At 39.1% G+C, this 13,019-nt stretch overlaps 1 protein-coding gene across 1 annotated transcript; it reads right to left on the bottom strand.

Annotated features, from left to right (window-relative positions):
• Positions 1 to 9,501: 9,501 nt before the first annotated feature.
• GPR15 (G protein-coupled receptor 15) lies at positions 9,502 to 10,605 on the bottom strand. Its single transcript, XM_062572088.1, has one exon. It carries the CDS (start codon positions 10,603 to 10,605, stop codon positions 9,502 to 9,504), a length of 1,104 nt encoding a protein of 367 aa, XP_062428072.1.
• Positions 10,606 to 13,019: the final 2,414 nt, after the last annotated feature.

Genomic DNA, 13,019 nt, shown 5'->3' with positions numbered 1-13,019 from the left:
GTTTGAGTGAGCTGATGATCCACGGATGCTAATAACTGGTTATGTCCTCAAAGCCCTGTCAGCTTTCTTTTTAAATGAAAGTTCATTTTCTCTCCTGTTTTGCAAAGAAAGGGGGTGTTGTTAAATGGTAAACCTGCAAGTTCGAAAGTAAGTAAAACGATCCTAGGAGCAGATTTGTATAGGGTTCTCACGATTTTATGTGAATTTTATGAATTTGATGAGAAATGATGGTCTACCCTCGTGTATTTTCACAGATGTACATCAAGAATAGTTTAGGTATATTTGCTCTTTGTGAACTAAATGGGTGCCTGAGGTCTTTTCCAGCTGTGCTGCCCTGGTAATTACCACTTGTGTTAAAGCATGAGTCAGAAAACAAGGCTTCCTCTCTTGAAATAAAAAGTAAGAAAGTTCCGTGTCACTATTTAACTTTTCTGTCAATATGAGATAATCTCCAGGTCAATTACCAGTAGTAGTATACAGCTGTTAGCAGACACCTCGGCCTCTGTTTTTTAACACTGCAGTTCATCACCTACACTCTGTGCTTTTCACATGCTAATCAAATCATGCCTATCTTGGGCAAAAGTCCTTGGCTTATTTTTCTGGTGCATAACCATGTGGACACTTGTTTGCAAAAGCTGAATTCAGCAAAAAGATGAATTGATAGCTGTTTCCTTTGTTGTCATTTTAGTTTAATTATAAGACTTAAAATGTATACCTTAGTCCTTGTTCACTATGTGCAGTGTTTTGGAAATCCTGTTTTCATTGTGATCTTCCTTTTTCACTTCCTCTGGACCTTTTCACAACATTTGATATAGAGCAGATGCTTTCCTATCTGATCTTATGCCAAATGTAGAGATTGGGGGGATGGGGATGGGGGGATTGGCCTTGCTTTCCATTTCTAGCTTTCAGTGAGGATGAAGTTGGTGTTATCTAGGGCCAGGGATTAGAGGGATGTCCCAGGAAGGGAGCAGCACACTAGCTATAACCCTACTTCTCGCTTTGTCCGGCAGATGTCTGGAGAGCTGGGCTGGCAACTGGCTGCTGTGGGAGGACTGGGCGTGCAAAGGAGCTACTGCCAGGAGAGGACAGCCTTCGGGCCAGTGGAGCAGGACATTTGCTTCTTCCGGGCTTGCTCCCTGCTTCACTCTCCTTGCTTGGTCCCTATCCATGGCAGGAACTCAGTGACCTGCCCCAAACCCCGTGCTGGAGGGCGACAGACTCAGTTCTGCCTGACCTTTCGGAGGATGCCCATCACAGGCATTCCTCGATGATGCTTTCTGGCTGGCTACTCAGTCTTAGGAGAAGATGTTGGCCATGTCTCTCTCAGAGGAGGGGCTCAGCCTTCGAACCCATGAACTGCTGGTGGTGATTTGCAGTGTATACTGGCCTACAGTGCAGCAGAGCTATGATAGCCACGTGGGCTAGGATACCTGAGCTGCTTTCATTTTAGTAGGTCAGATGACTGGTGTAGATGAACAAGTGCCACATGCATTTCAGTGTGAACTAGCAACCCAGACATAGTCCTGGACCCCAAAGCTTGTTCATTCAGTGCTGCCACTCCCATCACTGTATCTTTGCTGCCCTTCTCTGTCACAGCTACATTCAGCTGAGTGGAGTTACAGCTTCTGGTGTTGCAGTTGCCAGTGTAAGATGTGATGCAAATGAAGTGTAAACCAGGCATAAGACTGCAGAGGGTACCATGCTGTTTGCCCTGCAGAAGTCTCATGCCTGGCATTACTTTAAGGCAGGGCTGGCTCACCTTCTTATGAGCAAATGAAAAGGGCATGCACACCTTGGTGGAAAATGCAGATGCTGAAGCAGGCATAGTTGTGGCCTCCACTTTATCCAAGTTGCTGCAAGGCAATTTGAGGGAGGTGCAGCTAATGGTCCCAGGGAACACAGTCCAATAGCAGAGCTGGAAACATCCATTCAGGCAGCCTGTCTCTGTATGGATGAATGGGAACATGTAGGAATTTCATGGGTCTTTTGACCTTTTGGAGATTAATTATCAGCATGAACTCCAAAAGGAGGCAGACAGATCCCACTGTGTTAACGACTGCATATACAGTCTGTAGTTAGGCTTCCAATCTTTTCTTCTCATTCAGCCAAATCCCAACTCTCTTGAAATAAACCATATAAAACTCCAGGTGATTTCAGTGAAAACAAGTTTCCTCACCAACTTTAATTAGTATTTTTTTAGGTAGCAGTGGAGTAAAGACCTATCAGCATCATTAATCTGGTTGTTCAAGTTTTTTTTAAAGAATAGCATAGTGGGAGGATTACATGTCTTTAATGGTTCAGCAAGGATCTCAGGCATTTTTATTAGCATCAAGATGGTTGCAACTTCTAAAGCATCTAGGCATATTTTAATGTGTCACAGCACCATCAATTCATGCTGCCAAACCTCAAGCCGTGGAAGCTATTGGATTATGCGGGTTGCTCAAGTTTTATTCTCTGCTTTGCTTAGGCGAGATCTATTCCCTTTTTTGTGTCGGGTTTCTGCACTAAAATGTCCTCTCTTTCCAAGTGCCAACTTAATTTCTCATGAGTGCCTTGCTTTAGCATATTTCACAGCTGCCTTGTATGCTTTGTTCTACCCTTACACAAAAAATGGGTCCTCGGCATCTCTCTCAATGCCTTTATTCTCTTGATTTTTAAGCTAGTCTTTCTTCCCCTTTCCTGGTGGGATGTCCGGGGGAGTGGGGAGGGGGTCAGTTACTACAATGTTCTAAGTGGTCTGAAATACAATGTTCTTGGACTAGAGATCAGAATATCTGGGGTCCATTCACCTTGTCTACAAGTGAGCTGCTATCAGAGCTTGGGCATGCTTTTACACTTCTTAGGGGTTTTTTTTTCTGCCCTCTCTTTGCTTCTTAGTATCCCTCCATCCACAGTGTCCTGATGGGTTATGAGAGGAGAACATGTTTATATACATAAATTTAGTGTTTCTTGAGAGCTGAAACATTTCCTTATTTGATTGTACCCATTGTGAGGAACTCCCACAAGTTCAGAGCTGCACCAAACTTAATATGCATATCCCCCTCTCTCCTTCTCTTTTTTTTCTTTCTTTCTTCTTCTTCTTTCTGTAAAAGTTCGAATGTTTTGCTCTGTATGAGATGTGGGTAGATGTTTCTGTGGTTCTCTGAGGCGGGAGGGCGAGGGGTGGGTGACAGGGGAAATGGGTGGTGAGGGCTGTATGTGTGTGGTCATGCAGGTGTTTAGGCAATGCACAGAAGGAAGTCACATGAGTGGTCAAGCTAGGTGCACGTTACTATATAGGGCAAATGTTTGCTGCATTTGTATTTATACATGGTGTTCCTCAGTGGAAGAACTACTCTTTGCATTTGATGTCTGACTTTCTGGTGATTTTGTGTGCCAATTTTAATGCTAGACTGAGAATTTGAATCAAGTTTAAAACCACTGACCAAGTTTCATTCTCTAGCAGAGCAGAGTGCCACACAGTTTCACAGTCTGGTTTTCATTGCCTCAAGTTGAGGATAAAAGAAAGGGCACCCTTCAAGTAACAGCTGTTCTTTCATGGTTCATATTCACTGGCATTATCAGTGTGGAAAAAAAAAAGAGCATCAGGCTCTGAGAACTCAGTTGCACAGTAAAAAACTTTGATTTTTTTCCAAATTGGCTGGTGACTTTTGGAAGCAGCCAGTTACAGTTATAGACATAATATAGATATTATCTAATGCAGGCAACTCTTTTTGAAGGGCCTACTGTTTAGAGAGTGAGCACTCAGTGCTGTCTGGAAATTAGTACTTTATAAAGCATCTGAAGATAGGCATTTACAAAAGAAGACCTTTTTAAGTCAGTAGTCACTTTGTGGCAAGCACTTTCTTTGAACAGATGAACTTACCTCCCCTATGCCCTACCCCAACCCCCAAAAACAGCAAAATGTAATTCAAGTTTCAAGAGAAACATCAGATCTCTTTTTTTTCTGAGATCTCTTGTTGGAATGCCTCTTGTATAACCCCATGTGCTCTAGAAAATGTGAAAAGTAAACAGTAGAGGAAGTATATTCACTAACTAGACTCAGTGGGAGCTTATGACTAGGAATATGCTATCTTATTAATAAGGAAACCATTTTGAGGTTTAAAAAGATGTATTTTGTTACATCACATTATTTAGATAATTAGTACTAAAAATATTGCCTGCTCTCAAACCATAACATGCAGCCTGTATTTCCAAATCTGATGTAATCAGATGACTGAGTGGGGAAAATAAAACCTGCAGTTCATATTAAAAAAAAAAAAAAAAAAAAAAAAAAAAAAAAAAAAAAAAAAAAAAAAAAAAAGGAGGTCTTTGCTAGGGCTTTTCTACTGTTGCTATGTTGACCTTGTGAAAGGATGTCTTCCTTCTTGGAGTTTGCTGGCTTCCCACCCACTTTGCTTTCTCATGTCTTGTGTTTTTTGTTGTTAATAAACTCACACTCTATGCGCCTAAAAGTGTCTGGGGCCAAAATCTCTGTGTCTTTTACTGTGAGTAGAATACTAAGTTCCTTTACTGTGCTTTCCGAAATCTCCTGTCTCTTGCAGTAAGACACCAGTACGCTGCTGAGGATCTGCATCTGGAAACTGCGCAGGTGCTTGGGTTGTTACTGAAAGCTACAGCGCACTAGTTGCAGACTTTATGGTGTACTATTGTAATGTTACATGAGAGGATATGGACTATTTCTGGTTTTCTAGGGCTACTCCCACCACCTCTGTGTGTGACATTAGGTAGCATAGTAGTTACTGTTGAGTCCATTTAAAGCACTGTCAGTTCTTTTGATTATGCATTTAGTTAGCCCTTTTTTTCTATTATGAACCAATATCAGTTTCTTTGAATATATGTGGAATTCTTACATAACAAATTTCCCATTGCAGGGTTGTGTTTAAGACATTTGCGCTAAGTTCTTGCTATTCTTTGTTTGCCATGTTACTACCTAAAATATGCTCCTTACCTGGGTGAAGCCTTTTAAAAAGAAGCAGAACTGAAACTGAATTTAGTTAGAAATTTTGGAACATGCAATGATTTGTGCTCAAAAATGGATTGCAAATCTACTCACAATTCATAAATATAAATGATCATAAAAGAATAATTGATTAGCATTACAGTAGTACATAATTGTGTTAAAAGTGTACCTGAGTTACCATCTCTTTGTACTCTATGCTTTAGAAAGCACAAAGAGCTTATTGTCCCTTTGCAGCAGTCAAAAAACTTTTTCCATTATTTCTCCTTGCACATCTTTATGAAGTCAAGAAATGTTCTCACTGTAATTCAGCCAAATAGAAACAAGAGGCACAGACACATGGTGAAGATTTTCATCCTGTGAGTCTGTAATAAGAGCTGTGACAAAAAGCTGAAAATGAAATCTTAATGTTCCTAAGTCAGTGGGAGTTTTCTCCTTAGCTTCCAAGAGAGAAGCTTTACTGCAGGACTTGTGGAGTGTCAGCAGAGTGCAATTACTACACCACATTTTTTAGTTGTTTGAGTGCAGTAAGTTGGCCCCACTGCTTTTGGATCTGAAGATATTCCCCATTCACTATATGAGTTATTTGACTTTCTCCCCAGTCCCCTGGAATTGAATCACTACTGTGCTGCTGTGTAGCTGTTGGTGTTACAGCATCTGGCACTGAGATGATTCTTCAACCATATAAGTAAGCATTTGATTTGGGTACAATTTTTCTTTGTGTTGAGATGAAATAGTTTTTCTTCAAAAAATACTGATTCACTGAAGTCAAAATGGAGACAGGAATGCATCTGAAAAGGTCGAGATTTATATCAAGAAGCAGAGGCACTTGAACTTTGATCGCATACATCTCAGGAAAGCATACTAACCTCTAGAATATTTTTTGTTTTTGTTGTTTTCATGAAAAACCTCAAAAAGCCCTGATTTTGTTCTAAGGCAGACCAAAAGCATCTCTGAAATCATGAAAAGCTTTGTGGGAAGGGCAGATAAATGCTCCCACCCAGATCTGTCGTCTGACGATTTTTCTAGTATTGCTTTGTTGCATTTTCATGACAATGAAAAGGAGAATTAGATTTTAAAAAATCTTATTTCTCAACTGGAATCACAAATGTTTTATTTTAAAATGATAAAAAGAAATAATCCAAATTATTTACCAAGATTTGTGGCAGGTATAATATAAGAATTGCACGATTTCTATTTCATGTAGCAAAATAGTCTAAAGTCGTTAAGCTCTTTTAACACAGATAAAATAGTCATCCTGTTACTTTACTCAGTTTACTAGGTTAAATATTTGAAATCATGATGATTTTGATATTTTCTAGGCTGAATTGTATTGAATAACGAATACTAACAAGGAATAGCCAAATTTCAGAAATAAGTTGTTTCAAGTACAGCTTGCCTTTTGTTTGGAAACAATATTTGAAAACAATATTTACATTAAGTCATGAAAATGTCAAAAAGATTTCCAGTTTACAAGAGTGAACTAAGCATCTTCAGAAGGTATAGTCTTCTGGATGAAAGCCTAAAAGAATCTAAAGAGTTTAGTTTCACTTAATTAGTTACAGCTTTTGTATTTTTTCCCCTCAAGTGAAATTTTTGCTGTGACACTTCCATGTGATACTCTTCAAGCCTTGCGATACTTGTTTTTTTCCCAAGGCCAGTGCTGAAGCTTCAGGTAGCGTGTGGAGATCTTGGTAGATTTTCTAGGTTGTTGAGTATGTTCCAATTTACTCTGATGTTCTGGAGTATCGAAAAAAAAAAAAAAAAAAACAACCAACCACCCTAACTTAAAATAATTGAAATTATTTTAGACTGATTTTATACCAAAGAGATTGCCATGCTTTGTGTGGGGATTGAGGCAGATGGAAATAATGGCTGAGTTTGACTTGCTAACAAAACACTTTTTAGAGCGAGTATAAATCATAGTCTTGATTTCTCTACCTAAACTAAACACCACTACTGCAAGGTTCCAGGAAAAAATGCAAATACCAGCATTTATTCATAACATCCAAAATAATCAACACTATTACAGATGTCTATAAAATATAGAAGAGCAAAAGAAAAGAAAAGCTATAGTGAACATACTGATGCTGCAGTTACATCAGAGATAGATCTCTTCCAGCATTCAGTTTGTCTTTTTTTCTTTATTTGTTTGTTTTTCTCACTTTGACCAGGACTCGGGCTTTCCCCATGTGTGCCTCTGTTTTTGGTGAAATATGTTAGCTGATACAGCTGTCTTCTCTTTGAAACCTTAGAGCAGGTCTAGATATGTGACTGTTCACCTTGAAACTCATTGTGTCATCTCCTCAGGTAGGAAGTAGTCAATCTCTTAGTTAGACCACTCTAATTAGAATAAAAGTTACTTACTTTCCATTGATATGTAAAGTGTGTTATTGCTTCTAGGAATAATCTCAATATATTTAATTGCTTAGAAAGCAACCCTTTGCTTTAATGAAATATGAAAGTATTTCTCCTCTCTTGTGGCTGCCTGGCCCTCTTCGGAGGCAAATGTCTTTCACTTTAAACATGGTTGCACAGTAAATGACTAGATTTGCTATGTAAGAGATTGCATGGAAGTTCTTACCAGCTTTTTTTTTTCGTTAAAGAAACCCTAAGATGTTTATTTGCTGGCTCTTGTTTTCATCAGCAGAATTGACTTTGCTTTATCTTACAGTGTTGTAAGTATCATCAAAGATCTTTTACTTATATGGAAACAAATCTTGAATTGCAGTATGTTATTCTATCACTTAGTGATAACGTGACTCCTGCTGCTAAAGTCAACATGATTGTGGGTTTTGTGATAGCTAGTTCAAAATCTACAAAGGCTAAGTGCAAGAAAGAAGAGAGAGAGAAATCTTTTTAAATATCAGGAAACGGGAAAGTTTCCAACAGTCTTCTAACTCATTCACATTACACATCTTGGATATTTTAATGTTGATTTATTTTATTTATGACAAACAGTAATATATTAAGCATATACATGCATTTAACAGGAGAGACAACATAATATGGAACATGTTGCAACACAACAAAGATGTCAGTGCTGTTGGAAGTTTAATTCTTACTTTAAAACACTGTGCCTTGGTTTCTTTGTTTGTTTTAATCAAACATTTCTATCACCGGGATTTAGAGGATATGAAGGATTTAAAAAATGCATATAGTCAGCTTTATAGAAGTCCAATAATAGTTTTCAGTTGAGCTTCTTAACTCCTTGTTCCATATGTGTTCAATTTGTGAATCTACAAGCTGAACTGTTCAAAATGTTGGACTTTCTTTGTTTCTTCATTCTATTCGGTGTCAGACATGACACCAGTTAGGCAAGCAGTATCTTCTCCACAGCAGAAGAAAAACACGACCTGCATGTCCCAAAGACTGCTGGATAGGAATAAGCCACCATGGAAAATTAGAGAGGGTGCTTTGTAAATTCCACAAATCTTTTGACGACCTATTCAACACTATAAGTGATCTAATATGGTGGTCTTCTTGAATTCCTTCCTGTGAGCATTCCTGCACCCAAGATTTCTCAGCATGTGTATTCAGAGAATCATTTTAAATTGTTTGTGAAACTCATGCTGATTTTGCTTTTTCAAAAACATTTGCACTCAATTTCTGACTCCAGCTGGAGAAAGTAGCCCTACTATATGCATCTTTATATCAACCCATTGCAGCTAAATAAAGCAGACCTGGACTTGAATGGCACACAATGTCACACCATCAACCCAAGCAGTCAGAAATTGTGCCAGATCTCAAAAAAAAAAAAAAAAAAAAAAAAAGTCTTTAAAAGCATGAATGGGTGTTTTGTGTTTTGTTTTGTTTTTTAGAAAAGGGTTAAATGCAGGGTTTCTTTTGCTTGTCTTCTCATTTCTCTGCCTTCAGGTTATTTTCTGAAATCACAAGGACTAAAAATGTATTTTAGTTGTTATAATTAAAATTGAGATTTAATCCCATAATCAAGTAGCTGAAATTTCAAGAAAAATGCACAAGACAAATTATGAGAACTGGTAACCCACAAACTCATTAAAATGTTGAATTTTTAAATTCAGAAAATCTCCCCAAAAATGCCAATAAACATAAATGATTAGGTTCTTTTGAGGGCATTATGTTATTTTTGTGGTTAACTAAAGAGAAAAAACATTTCTTGTGTTTTTCTTGCTGTGGGCTGAATAAAAACCTATGCATTTCAGATCAAAGCTTGCCTTAGAAAGGCTTTGACTGTAAATCAGATGTGTTTTTCTTTAGGTTGTAGTCAATTTTACTGGATTTCAAGTGCAAGCATTTGTGGATATTTCTCAGTATGAAGGTTTCAGATTTACACTCTGCAGTGACACAGTGATCTTTGTGAACCATAGTTCTGTGGTTAAGGTTTATTATTCCGTATGAGATATCTGCATTTAAAGTGAAGCAATATTCCTCTGACCTGAAGCCTGGCTGTATTACACTTGCCCTTATGTCGCTCATTTCTTTTTTCCCTTTGCTTGCTTTATTCTTTTCCTGCCATCTCTTGAGTGAGAAATTCCTTCCTCCACAGCCTCAGCTCCCAGTCAGAGGGACACAGAGCGCTTCCTCTTCCTAGTGGCATACTCCCCCGCAACAAAATTGGATAAGGAATGGCTCAGGCGAGTGTCCAAAGTATCAGAATTGTTGCTGCTACTGCTAATTTTCACCCATGGACACAAGCACCTAAGCATGGCTCTGCGGATGTAGTTATCAAAGTAGTAGTAAATGAAAGGATTGGCACAGCTGTTGGCAAAGGCAAAAGGGCTGCTCACCTTCATGCCCATCTGGGCAAACAGGTCAGGAAAACAGTCAGGCGGCTTCAGGAGGCCCAAAAGGATGGCCGTAAGCTTGAAAAGATTGAATGGGACCCAGGAGATAACAAATGCAGCCACTACAATGAAGACGATCTTGATGGACTTCCTCAGTTTCTTATCATGTTTCCCAGACTTTTGGTAATGCACACATAGCTTCCTGGTGATGGAGCAGTAAAAGGTTAAGATACTCAGCAGTGGGAAGAAGAAGGCCAGGATTAAAATCATCAGCGATGCAGTCTGCTTTGCCTCTGTGATGGCTTTGTCTGTGCAGTATGTCTTTCCATAGTGCTCCTTTAGTTCTCTGGACAATAAGGTTGGCATCCCCAAGCAGCACGATAATAACCAGACACAGATGCAGAGCCCGCTGGCATAGGATCTTGTTCTGACCCTTCTAGCTGTAGAGGGGTACATAATAGCAAGATACCGGTCTGCGCTCATACAAGTGAGGAGGAGGATGCTGCAGTACATGTTGACTGAGATGACATAGGAGCTAGCTTTACAGAGGAAAGAGCCTACCCTCCAGCTCCCGTCTGATGCCTCTTTGTCCACCCAGAACGGCAGTGTGATGAGGAAGATGAAGTCAGAGGCAGCGAGGTTGATGATAAAGACGTCAATCAGTCTCTGGATTCGTCGCTTGAAGACCAAGGCTGCTATTAAGATGGAGTTGCCAGTGATGCCCACCAGGAACACAGCAGTATACAGAACAGGGAGGAAAGTAGACATATATTGCAGATGGTGATACTGGCAGTTGTCCTCATAGTAGTCATAGCTGAAAGTGACTGCAGTCACAGGCAAAAGCTGAGTGAGTTCCATTTCTGGCCAAGCTGTCCTCATCCCTGCTCTGGTGAAGGCTCTGAGCTCCCCTCCACCCTTCCCCTCAAGGTTGTCTTTAAAAACATGTTAGCAAGCAAGGCAGGGGAAGGAGGAGAAAAGTGGTTTTGAGGGATAACGTATATACTCATAGCCAATCGCATAGGAAGCAGACAAGCAACAACAGTCTCTGATTAGTCGAAACTGTCTTCAGAATAAGCAGTTGGCCTTTTTTAAAATCAGAGCTAGTTCTATTGATTTTTGTCTTCATTTTACATTTGACCATGTAAGATAATCAGATTAAGGTTTGGGGTTAATTTTGGGGGAGGGAAGGTAGTTTTCAAGATTCTAATCTTTTTTGGGACAGGATATTGCTAGTGCAAAGGTTTGAGATTGTATGAGCTCAGAAGTCAGAGACCGGTGAATTCAGGTGTTATGTTCTCTATCATGGCTCAAAATTTTTGTGTAAGTTGCTATAAGAGGCAAGTTCAACTTTTCTGAGGCTCGGAGGTTTATACTCATGCTTTCTTTATTCATTTATGATGCTGTTTTCTGTTGAGCGTAATTCTCTCATATGAACATATTTAGGGAAACATTTAAAACTACCTTCTCCATTCTACCCTCAATTCTTCTCTATCAATCTCAGGCTCCCCACAGCTCTGCCAGTACCCCCTCCTGCTCTCCAGGGCAGAGTTCCTCACACTGAACTTTACTAAAGTATTTGAAATTTAGAGGACAGCTTACCAGCGTGCCATGTTTTCTTCTGCAGTTTGAAACCTAACTTCCTAACCTAATCATCTTCCTAATCTGCCACATTCTTGGTCTCCAGGGTGTTGGTTTGTTCCTTCTCTTTTTGGCCACACAGCCCACATGACTCTAAGTCCATGTTATGTACAATTCTCACGTACCTTAAGAGCTTTGAGCTCCTCTTAGCAGTATCTCCCACTGTTCTAGCTGTGACTTAGCCTACAGATAGCCCTTTCAACATTGCATAAATCAAATGAAAAATCTGTTTTTTAAACTGCTGGATTTATTGCAGCTTTGTCAGTGCATGCTAATTTCAAACGACTTCTACTACCGGTCTTCATCATCCTTCCTCTCTGCAGATAAATTAATCTTTTCCTACCCCTCCCTCCCCATCTGCATGTTTACAGATCAGATGTGTCTTCAGGATTCTCAAAGCTTTAAGCAAATTGGTTACTGATGCATTCCCTAGCTTCAAACAGATAGATCACATCCATGCATGTCTCTACAGGCAAAGAGCAACTCCAGATTGCATGCACAGCAAATTAATCCCATCAGTTGCACTGTGGAGTCACTCTGCTTATATCTAGGTTATCTGCTCCTGTGTGGTAGGTGCTTGGTAGACTTTTGGACACCTGAAAGAACAGCAGCTACTAGGAAACTAGTGGACTTTTAGAAGGGACTTTTAGAAGGGTGCTCTCACTGGCGTAGATTTGCCTACATCTAATAAGGAACAAGTTTCGTATTATGGCCTTCCTTTCTGTAGGGCATTAGTGGTCTCTAGCTGACTGTTTTTCATGAAACTTTTAAGGCTATAATTATCTCTGTGTTATCCAACCACCAAAAATCTCTTGAAAAAATCGAGGTGTTTAAAAGCATACTGCTTTAGATTTACCCATCTGTATTCCACAGGTGTATGTATGAAACTATAAGGAAGCACAGACTAGAAATCATCGTCTGGCTATCTTTGCTGAACAACTGAAGATTATGGTTACATCTATTTTTCAACTAAATGTTGTAAAAAGTGTCCAACTATCTTAATAGTTTAAATAAATGTTTTTTAATGCATTAACTGCTAAGTGAGTTTAGTGTCATTTTTGCTTATTTCTATTTCAGGGAAAGTGTTTCAGGTTTTCTTCCTAGCTGAAAACTGTATTGTGGGGACGTTTCCTTTCCATCAGTACTAGATTAGAACATAAGCTGAACCCTACAATCTGCAGTCTAAAAGTTTGAGCTCTCATGCAAACATGAGCATATATGCTATTCTGCTCTTAGTCGTTAACATCTTATATGCAATCAAAAACTTTATAAATCAGGAACAAACTGTTCTACTTCCATCTCAGTCAGTAGATAATCCTTCTCAAAATTCATTTTGTCCCTCTCCCCATCACAGTATCAACAAAAAATGATTTTACATATGAATAATGTTTAAAAAAGCTTGATGGAGCAATAAACATAAGCACAAACCCACCTAATTATGTTTGCAGTTTCTCACTTTATTCTCGCTATATAACTCACTTTGTAACTCACTACAGTTTAATATCCTTGGTTACCAAAATAAAAAATTGGATAGACAACCTTTTCCAGGAGGTATCACATATGTTTGTTCTCAGTATGCTCTGTATTTCCTGAGTGCTCTAGATGATAGAGTTGTGAATGTTACTGTGAGTTTTATTACATATTATAGATATAGC

Source organism: Rhea pennata, chromosome 1, assembly GCF_028389875.1.
Source record: "Rhea pennata isolate bPtePen1 chromosome 1, bPtePen1.pri, whole genome shotgun sequence".
Lineage (NCBI taxonomy): Eukaryota > Metazoa > Chordata > Aves > Rheiformes > Rheidae > Rhea > Rhea pennata.
Note: the sequence above shows the minus strand (reverse complement) of the source record. Positions and strands in the feature narration are given on the sequence as shown.